The 11,541-nt window shown below is 38.7% G+C and overlaps 1 protein-coding gene across 1 annotated transcript; it reads left to right on the plus strand.

Moving 5' to 3' along the window:
* Nucleotides 1-9,272: 9,272 nt before the first annotated feature.
* LOC308684237 (uncharacterized protein) lies at nucleotides 9,273-11,153 on the plus strand (the record flags this gene model as incomplete). The annotated part of the gene is made up of 2 exons (XM_081355352.1): nucleotides 9,273-10,138; nucleotides 11,075-11,153. The coding sequence occupies 2 exons, from the start codon at nucleotides 9,273-9,275 to the stop codon at nucleotides 11,151-11,153; spliced, it is 945 nt and encodes a 314-aa protein (XP_081211478.1).
* Nucleotides 11,154-11,541: the final 388 nt, after the last annotated feature.

The following is an 11,541-nucleotide window of genomic DNA, read 5'->3' on the forward strand; positions in this document are numbered from 1 at the left end:
GTGCTCAAAAACTCTTGAAACTTTACACACATGTCAGAACCCACGGCCATCAGGGCCGGGCTGAAGCTGGTACCCGGGCGTGGCTGGGGGGCTCAATAGCGCCCCCTTGAACGGGGTTCTAAAACTTGGTCCATATATCAAACACGCTTGCATGAATTAATATGAAACTCGGTACACATATAGATCTCATCGTGCCGAACAACTTTCCCCTGGTCAAGTTTTACGCCAGCCCAACAGGAAGTCGGCTATTATGGGTTGTTTGGAAAACACTTGCTGTGGAATGTGAAATACTCCTCCTAGAAAATTCACCGTGTCCCCTCTAAACTCGGTGTGCATGTAGTCAAGACTTTGAGGATGCTAAATTGCGGACGGATTTTTGATATCTCGAACGGTTTGGCCGTGGCGAGGAATCGAATTTATGGCGAGAAAAGAGAAACACGAAGTGGAATAACTTCTGCACACTTCAGCAGTGTGTTCGTGGTAAGAGGCCGATCAGATGTATGTAGCTATTGTGATTCAAAGTTATAGCGCCACTAACTGGCAGCAGGAAGTGTGTCACTTTCAACATGCTTTTGACAAAAGTGGGGGGGTTAGTTTTAACTACAGTAAAAAAAACTCAGTTCATATATTGATCTCATCGACCCGGACAACTTTCTAAATTAAAGTCATTAGCTCTGACCATCAGGAAGTCAGATATTTTGGTCTGAATGTGGATTTTTTTGCAAAATCAGCCTCTGAATTTTTAGCCACCTTTATCTAAGTGGTTTATTTTATTCCCACCAAACTTTTTCAACATGATAAAAATATATTAATGATGCTAAATTGTGAACGGATAATAAATATCTCAAACGGTTTTGCAATGGCGAGGGATTAAAGTATTGTCTAAAAAGGAAACACTAAAAGGTTCATATATTCTAAAAATTTAATTATAAACCATTTATTACTATATAAAAGTATACAAATATCAGAACTTAACTCATTTTATTCTTTTTTTTTTTCAATTTAAGAATGAAGTTTAAGTTTAAAAACTGCCAGAATGGTTGTTTAGACTCTAAACAATAAATAAATAAAGTCAAACATAGTGCTATACTGCCCTCTTGTGTTCAAAATCAGGTAGGCCTATTATATCTATATAAAAATATACTAGGTATGTGACGAGTAGGGTCTGCCTGCAGAGCCGGAGGCTGCATTTTCAGGACCCCACTTTTAGGACCGCATTTCTAGGACCCTATGTTTTTAGTGACAGCGCCACCTACCGAATTAGAGGACCAGCGAAGATGGATGACAATCAGAGTGTGAGTATCAAATGCGAATAAATTTTTACAATTGCGATGCATTTAATTGGAAAGTTAACGTAGCAAACGTGATGGTGATTTGCTAAAAAAATAGTCTTGAATGCATAGCCATAGTATTTAGCCTCTAATGCTTGAAAATGAATTGTTAGCACGTTCATTTAACGGAACTGTTGCGTGATAAGCCTGTGTTGACTTATTGACAGCACAATAAAACTGTAGCATGTTCGTTCTGAAAGCTTGTTAATTACTCCTTGTTCTTCCATTTTAATTCAGTTAAAATAATCTTAATGTTTTCACTGTCACGTGCTCACAGTCAGCCTGTTTAACGTTACCCACAATACAAGTTATGTGTAGTATGCGTCTACATGCGTCTCATCATTTTGACATGGTTTTATAATGTGTGCTTTAAATATTATATATATATATATATATATATATATATATATATATATATATGGTCAGAAAAAAAGTTGTGTCAATGTTATTTCTATTCAGATTTCTCAATTGAGATGGGCTTTATTGACATGAGTGTTTCTAGAACCTTTGTTCCCACAACATCAAAACCTTTTTTTTTTTTTCAAATCTTTGAACAGTATGCAATAATAGTATTATGAACATTATGTGTGCACTGTTTGGTAACTAAGAAAAAAAATTTAAAGTGTAGAACATGTTCAACTAAATGTTCCTTATTTAATTCACTTCTCTTTCTCTCTCTCTCTCTTAGGAGTCAGTGATGATGTTGTCCATGAAGTTCTGTTTGTGGTCCACATCATGAACAAATTTGTTTTTGTGTGTGTTCAAGTTCAGTTATTATATATTATTTTGTAAAATATTTTGTGTGTGCAAGTTCAGTTATTATATATTATTTTGTGAAATATTTTGTGTGTGCAAGTTCAGTTGTTATATATTATTTTGTAAAATATTTAGTGTGTTCAAGTTGAGGAGTGATATATTATTTTGTAAAATATACACAATCTACCCCCAGAGTCATTGTCTTCCCTCTATACTTGAAAATGTGGTCGATCTAGTGACTGAAAAGACTATAACATGATTCCTTGTTTATTTTACTTGAGTTATTATATTATGCTAGACCCAATAATTTCTCAACATTCCTGGGAACCAGGTTTAATTGCAATAAATAAAGTAGTATTTGGGTGTAATAAAACTGTAAAACTCTAATGTAGTTGAAACTGGGTGGGTGGAAATACTGCCTGGCACAACTAGGGTCCTGGAAATGCGTTCCTGAGACTGCGGTTCTCCGAGTCGGTAGGTGGCGCTGTCACAAAAACCTAGGGTCCTAGAAATGCGGTCCTAGAAGTGGGGTCCTGAAAATGCAGCCTCCGGCTCTGCAGGCAGATAATATTGTATGTGACGGTAAGAATATTTTACCACCGGTTAACTGACGTGTGACACCGCTGGGGGCTTTTTAATCGCTAACTTAAAAACGAAAGTAAAATATGTTCGTCCGCACGGACATTGATAATGGTGCGGAGCAGAGCGAGCATTTTCAATAAATTCCTATGGAAGGAGGAATGACCTAAAAAACGTTGACTCTGTTCTGCTCGTTCCTCGCTGAGGACGCGCACCATTATGAATGCCTGTGCAGCCGTGAGCATTTTAGTTTAATTTTCGGGGAGGATTGCTTGAATGTATTTAAAAAAAGCACAATGTTGTGTTTTATTGCTACTGTACAAAAATATAAGTTAACACTTTGCAGTTTGAATGATGTTCTGAACAAAATGACAGAGTATGTTTTTATGTGTCCACTGTTTAATCGCGCCCTCGTTTTAGAGATTCCCAAGTTATTTTTTCATTTAAGTTTTTTCATTGTTCTAATCAGGTCAGGCAAGTAACACTATCTGTGTCTTATCCATTACATTTTTATATAATATATATACACTACTGTTCAAAAATTTGGGGTCAGTAAGATTTTTAAGCGAGGTTTCTTCTGCTCACCAAGGCTGCATTTATTTGATTAAAAATACAAACAAAAACAGTAATATTGTAAAATAGTATTCCAATTTAAAACAGCTGCTTTCTATTTTAATATATTTTAAACTGTTATTTATTCCTGTGATCAAAGCTGAGTTTTCAGCATCATTACTCCAGTCGTCACTGTCACATGATCCTTCAGAAATTATTCTAATATGATGATTGATGCTCAAGAAACATTCATTATTAATTTAAATGTCGAAAACAGTTGTGTACAGTCTTTGATGAATAGAAAGTTCAAAAGAACAGCATTTATCTGAAATCTAAAGCTTTTGTAACATTAAACACTACCGTTCAGAAGTTTGGGGTCAGTAATAATTTTAATTTTATTTTTGGGGGAAAGAAATAAAATAAATCAATACTTTTATTAATCGAGAATGAGTTAAACTGATCAAAAGTTACAGTACAGACATTTAAAATGTTAAAAAAAATTATATTTGAAATAAATGCTGTTCTTTTGAACATTACATTCATCAAAGCATTTGGAAAAAAAATCTGTACACAACTGTTTTCAACATTGAAAATAATAATTAATATTTATTGACCATCAATCATCATATTAGAATGATTTCTGAAGGATCATGTGACACTGAAGATGGGAGTAATGATGCTGAAAACTCAGCTTTGATCACATAAATTAATTACAGTGTAAAATATTTTAAAATAGAAAACAGCTGTTTTAAATTGGAATAATATTTCACAATATTACTGTTTTTGTTTGTATTTTTAATCAAATAAATGCAGCCTTGGTGAGCAGAAGAGACTTCTCCTAAAAACATTAAAAATCTTCCTGACCCCAAACTTTTGAACGGTATATATATATATATATATATATATATATATATATATATATATATATATATATATATATATATATATATACACACACATATATATATATATATACACATATATAAATACATATATATATATATATATATGTTTGTATAATATATATATATATATATATATGTTTGTATAATATATATATATATATATATATATATATATATATATATATATATAAATATAGCTGCGAGCAGCGATTACGGGCCCAAGCCGGTGGCACCGCAACCCCGGTGCCTTTATTACCTAAAGGCACCGGGGTGGCGGTGCCACCGGCTTGGGCCCGTAATCGCTGCTCGCAGCTATATTTATTAATTATTTTTTTAAGTTTATGAAAAAGTAATTCAATGTATGTTGAACTTAGTCAGAAATGTTCAGAACAATCATAAGAATACTGATTTTAGTTCAAATTCTGAAGTTAAACCACATCTTTGATCAAAAATGATGAGGTTGCTGTCACAAAAAGTGCCCATTTCAGGCTTTACTATAGCATAAGTGTAAAATTATATGTACATTTTACATTTACAATTACTGAATTAGTGTGAGGGACATATGATTAATAGGAAAATGTTGATTTCATTACAAATATGTTTTATAATCATATTCAGAGAGCTCCCATAGTGTCCATAATGGGGTTGAAGACTAATAGTGCCCATATCTTAAAATAATTACCAATAATAATAGGGATTTGATGCCTGAGGTGGGAAAATAGGTTTTTCTGGAAGTTAAATATGTAATTAATGTTGTGGGGTGTTCAGAAAAGTAATACATATAAGTAAAAAATCCCAAAATGTGTAAGTCCAAAACGTACCGGTCTCATGGCATGACTCAGTTAGCAATTTATGGGCCAATATTAACTCTTCCATACATGAATTATGACCACAGCCAGGGAATTTTTACTTACGTGCTTATTGTTCTTAGGGCATTAAAAACAAGATTTTAACTTTTTTTTTTTTTACACAGATTTTTTCAAAGAGATTTTCAGATGTCCACTTGGACAGTGTACGTTTTTGGTTTTAACTGAAATGAAGAGATACTGTATTAAACATACTGTTATGAAATTATATAAAATCATGAAAATAATGTGAAAACAATAAAAACAATAAAATACATAAAAAAAAATACAGCCTTAATGATTGTAAACGCAAACTGTAAAGAACTTCGTACAACTTCATACATATATGCTGGACCTACCTCAGAGTCTCAACAGACTTAATGACCTGGCTTTACGAGTGGATGCCCGCATCAGACGTACGGAGCAGTACACTCGCCCCATCCGCACTCCCGGAGGAGTTGGGGGTCGAGTCGCCAGTGAGGAGAACACGTTGTCGATCACGAGCCCATGCAGGTGGGGAGAGCTCGGCTTTCCCAGGAGGAGAGAGAGAGGCGGAGATCCTGAGGACTGTGGCTGTACTGTGGAGGCACAGGACATTTTCTGCACTCATGCACAGTAAAAGAGCAAGCCCGATAGTAAAGAAGAGGCTACTATCGGGTGGGATCTCCGCCGAGAAGTCCTCACCATCAACTCTCCTTCCGGTAAGACTGAGTTTGGCCAACCACACTCACACCTGCCAAGCCTTACTGGACTCCGGAGCCGAGGGTAATTTCATGGACCTTCACTTTGCCCACAAGTTACACCTCCCCATCAAGCCACTCACGCATCAGATCACTCATCAGTTAAAGCTTTAAATGGTCAAGAACTCCCCAAAATTTCACTTACCACTGGTCCCATAACCTTCATCACCTCCGGCAACTACACAGATATCATCACTTTCCTCCTCAGGGACTCCCCAGTAGCACCCGAGGTTTTGGGCCACCCATGGCTGGTACTGCACAATCCCAGAGTGGATTGGGGCTCGAACTCCATCACTATGTGGAGCGAGCGTTGTCATGAGTCCTGTCTTGTATCTGCTTGTCCGTCTGTGTCTGGTTCTATGTTTCAGGAGAAGGCAGCGGATTTGTCAAACGTGCCCACGGAGTACCTTGACCTGAAGGAAGTGTTCAGTAAGTCTCGTACTGCTTCTCTCCCTCCGCATCGTCCCTATGACTGTGCCATAGATTTACTGCCAGGTATGTCTCTGTCTAAAGGCAAGCTTTACTCTCTTTCTATTCCTGAGAGGGAGGCCATGGAGAAATATATTTCTGATTCTCTGGCAGTGGGGTTCATCCAACCTTCCTCTTCTCCAGCAGGGGCGGGGTTCTTTTTTGTGGGGAAGAAGGATGGTTCTCTGCGACCTTGTATTGATTACCGAGAGCTGAACAACATCACTGTAAAGAATACTTATCCTTTGCCGTTGATGTCTTCAGCCTTCGAGAGGTTGCAGGGAGCATCCATTTTCACAAATTGGATTTACTGGTCATTGGATCATTGGATTTACGCAATGCCTATCATTTGGTTCGCATCAGGAAGGGGGATGAATGGAAAACTGCATTTAACACCCTCAGGGGCCATTTTGAATACTTGGTTATGCCGTTTGGGCTGTCCAACTCCCCAGCGGTTTTCCAGGCACTCGTTAATGACGTGTTGAGAGACATTGTAGATCATTTCCTATATGTCTACCTGGATGATATATTGATTTTTTCTTCGTCTCTCCAGGAACACGTTCAACACGTCAGACGAGTGCTTCGGAGGTTGCTAGAGAATGGGCTTTTTGTAAAGGCGGAGAAATGTGCTTTTCATGCACAGTCTGTTTCTTTCCTAGGTTACATCGTCTTTTCTGAGGGAGTGCGTATGGATCCTGACAAGGTTAAGGCTGTGATAGATTGGCCAAGTCCAGATTCCCGTAAGGCCCTACAGCGGTTTCTGGGGTTTGCCAATTTCTATCGCTGTTTCATTCGCAAATTCAGCCAACTAGCCAGAATGACGTTCAGGTGGTCCGATACAGCCGAGGCTGTATTCACCAACCTTAAAAGCCGCTTCGTTTCGGCTCCCATCTTAGTCGCCCCTGATCCCACAGCTGTTTAGTAAAGCAATGATTCTGGTGGCCATTAATGGCTCGTGATATTCAAAGTTTTGTTTTGGCTTGCTCAGTTTGTGCCATTGGTAAGATGTCTAAACGACCTCCTGATGGGTTACTCCGGCCGCTGTCTGTCCCTTCGAGACCCTGGTCCCACATAACGCTAGATTTTGTCACCACCCTCCCGCCCTCTATTGGCATGACGGTTGTTTTAACCGTAGTGGACCGGTTCTCAAAGGCGGCACATTTCAATCCCTTGCCCAAATTACCCTTAGCCAAGGAGACAGCGGTGACTGTAATTGATCACATCTTTCGGTTACATGGCCTCCCGATGGATGTGGTTTCCGACAGGGGTTCCCAATTTGTGTCCCCAAATTCTGGCAAGAGTTTTGTAGGTTATTAGGAGCTACAGTCAGCCTGTCTTCGGTTTATCATTCCCAGAGCAATGGTCAGACCGAGTGGCCTCCCGTATACGTTGTGGGTCAAAAAGTGTGGCTTTCTACCAAGAACATTCCGCTCCGTTCCGTTTCAAACAAGTTAGCTCCCAAATTTATTGGCCCGTTCCCTGTCACCAAGATCATTAGTCCGGTGACAGTCCAACTCAAACTTCCGACTCAAACTCCTACAGGAGAATTCATCCCGCCTTTCATGTGTCAAAGATCAAGCCCGTGTTTTATTCTCACATTAATCCGCCGGCCCCGGTTCCCCCACCGTCGCGACTCGTAGATGGGGAACCTACATATTAGGTAAATCGTATTCTGGACTTGAGACGGAGGGGACGCAGATCCCAGTATTTGGTGGACTGGGAGGGTAACGGTCCGGAGGAGAGAAGTTGGGTACCTGCTAGGGACATCCTGGATCACTCCCTTATCGATGATTACAATCGACAGGTAGGATCGTCTGGGAACTCCAGGAGGCGTTCAAAGTTCACTCAGGATCGTACTGTCACGGTTGTTAGATCCGTTGTCTCACTCATGTCTTGTGTCTGTGTGGGTGTGTCTCGTTTGCACTGATTGTTTCATGTGGGCGTTACCGCTGATTGATCCTCATCAGCGGCAGCTGTATACCATCTAGCCAGCCTACTTAATGCCTTGTCTTTTGTCTTGTGTTTGTCAGATCGGTGTCTAGCTTCACGTTTCCGTGCTTGTTCCTGTGTTCCTCGTGTTTCCCGTTTGCACTGGATTCTGGATTGCTTCACTCACGGTCTCACCACTTCACTTCACTCAGCACTCTTCAGGATCGTCCATCTCAGTCCCTGCATCACCGCTCTCCTGCTGTCTGCAACGTGTGATTGACTGACTACCACCTGATGTCCGTGGTTTCCTGAGTTTCTTCCTGAGTGGACATTTACCCTCCTGAATTTCTTCCTGAGTGAACTTTGTTCTAATAAACCATAATTTTACTTGCAATTGCTTCCGTCTGTATTTTAACATTACAGTATTTTCAAGAATCAACCGTCACAGAATTGTAGCTGAAATATGACCCATGATGTCCAATTAAGTGGATGATTGATCAGATCTAAAATCCTTAGATTTAAAAATTGAAAATCAATAGTTGGAAAATGTAACAATGACATGATTCCTTAGATGTTACTTCTTTTTTTCTACCTGCAAAAACGTCTTAGGAAAGAAGGAATGGGTTGATATTCCAGAGCAATTTTGCCATTTCTGACTGGCTGTCGGCCATCTTGGTCTGGAGAAAAAAAATCCACATCCAACAGCTTTGCACTTGATGATAGTGTATAGTGTCCACCGTAGAGGTTGAGGTGCAACTATGCCATCAAAACTCTTGAATAAAATGCTTTTTCAGCTGTCCAATGACCTTTATGCGTGAAAAGGGTTAAAGTGTTTGCCATTTTTTGGGGCCCAAACTGTCGCTTTTTAATATTTTGACCGTTTTATGAAAAGGCTCATAAGAATAGGCTACTTAGACTATTATGTATCAAAATATCATGCATGATCCACAAATATCTTTTTGCAGGCCCAACATCTCTCCCATCAATCACAGCACAAGGGTCTCCGACACCAAGCAAATAAAAATCTCTAGTGCAGACTATTCCCATGTGACATTATCTGAATCATTCATAGTCGAATTTCAGTCTCATGGGTTTGAGCCTCATCTACTTAAACACCCTTTAATCAGCACCAGTGTCTTCCATCTACTAAATTTAAGGCTCATTACAATGCTCACCTTTAACCTAACCGTTCCACTCTCTGTTGACTTTTCGCGTCCTGAAGATTATTTGATATTTATTTTTCATATCCTGTTCGCCACATGTTCCTCTCTCCTGGCAGGGTCAGTGGTCATCGGCATCATGAGCACCAGAGCCCTTCGCTCCCAGAACCGCTTCATCTTCATGTTAAACACCAGCATCAGTGACACGTTAACCGGCGGCTCCGTCTTCTACCTCGGCCTGTTTGACGTCCAGGAGGGTTACCCGTCCCGAAACGGCACTTATTACATTTTACCGTCATTTCTAGGGGTGAACGTGTTGACATTTGTGTTTGCTCAGTTTGACAGATACTTGGCTGTGTGTCACCCCTTCTTCTACAAGCGTTACATCACGCGCGGGGTTGTGATTGGCGTTTGCGCGCTTTGTTGGATTTACACATATTCAATTCTTACTGTTCAAAGTGTCGTGCCTGTTGCTTTCGCCGCGCAAATGAACGCGTTTGGGGTCATTGTCCTACAGGTGATCGTGGCCATCAAAGTGTTAATGACCATCAAATTGTACATGATCGCGAGGCATCAGCTCAGCCGAGAGAAACCCAGCAGCGACAAGGAGAGCAAGAAAGAATCGCTGCGCATCATCGTTTATGTGGTCATTTGTTTTCTCATCTTGTGGGCTCCGTCTTTTGTGAACATCTCGGTAAAATATGTGACTAAGAACGGGCTTAGGTTCAAAAATGAAGCCACGAATCTTTTCGCCATCATGGCGCGAATGAACGCGCTCAGCACGCCCGCGCTGTATATTTGGGGTAGTCCGTCTTTGCGCGCGGCCGTCTGGAACTCAGTGTGGAGTAAAATATTCAAGAGAAGAACAACAAGGTTTTTTTGTTTGTTACCTAATGTAAAATGTTCAAATCCATGCACACACATATGTAAAAAATATTGTAATATAGCAATTGTCTTAATTGTCATTAATGCTCTGTAAGTGTAGGTCTACTATTTTACAATCTAAAATGCTTGATAACTTTTAACAAACATTATAGGCCTATGTATCCTAATGAAGTTAACCTACTAACAACACACTCAAAAAAAATAAAATAAAATAAATAAATAATAATCCTTATATTATTTATATTATGGATTAAGACTTTTAAAAGAGAAAAAAACTAGAGCTTAATAAAACATTTCGTACAAATCTTAATGGAACAAGGGAATGGGCCATTTCAGTTTGATTCGTATTCATAAATAATAGTAATAAAAAAAAAGAAAGTGTTTAAATTTATCAATACGAATAACAAACTAAATGGTCCATCCGTTGTTCCATTAAGATTCACACAATTTCTTTTATTAAGCTTTTTTTAACTCATTTAAAATTATTAATCCATAATATGAATTAATTATTAAATTCAATTTGATGGCATTTTACTATACAACTGAAATTCGTAAATAAAAACAAACAAACAAAAAACAAACAAACAACATTTAGGCTACAGAACTTTTAAAGAACAAAAAATTGTGGGAACGCTCTGTGTTGGCTGGGTAGGGTCCAAAAATCTGAGACTACTAAAAATACTTTTAGCACTTTTTTTTTTTTTTACAAATCAAGTTTCCCCCCAAAATCATAAATCTTTATTTTCAGGTTGAAATGAGGGGGAAAAGTTTTTCAATATGGTCTCAGACTTTTTAACCCCGCATCACACAGCTGAAGGCACATAACACATTAAAGAAAACATTTTCTTTGTCAGTGTTATTATAATTTAATCATCAAGCTGTGTGCAACCTTACATCAATGCGTCTGTGTGTGTTTTGAAACAGGGTGGACTCTGGCCATGTGAAACCCAAGAAGGGAGGAGAGAGAATTCCCAGCATAACACAGAGTTCCAGAGACACATGATCACTGAAGACTCTCTCTGCTGAAACACTGAAATGATCCGAGACATTACAACAGAGCAGCTAATGTTAAAATAATATAGGTTTGGCTTCATGATCTATAATGCCAAATTTCACGTACTTTCACAATATTGTCTTAAGTAGGCTATATGATGCTCATGTCTTAATGTCTTGCAAGGATTTCCCCGTCCAAACTTAGCTGTGGGTAACATGTCCCTTAAAGTTATATTCTTACTGTTACTACTTTTTACATTTCATTGGTTAATTAAACACTATTGTGAAGTAAGGTTACCTCATAAATTTACAGCATTCCTTTGAAGTGCGAACCGGTATTTCGGCTGCTGGAGAAAAGCGCGCCATTTTGAATTATTAAAAAAAATATATTGTCAAGA

Source organism: Scardinius erythrophthalmus, assembly GCF_964197995.2.
Source record: "Scardinius erythrophthalmus genome assembly, chromosome: 24".
NCBI lineage: Eukaryota > Metazoa > Chordata > Actinopteri > Cypriniformes > Leuciscidae > Scardinius > Scardinius erythrophthalmus.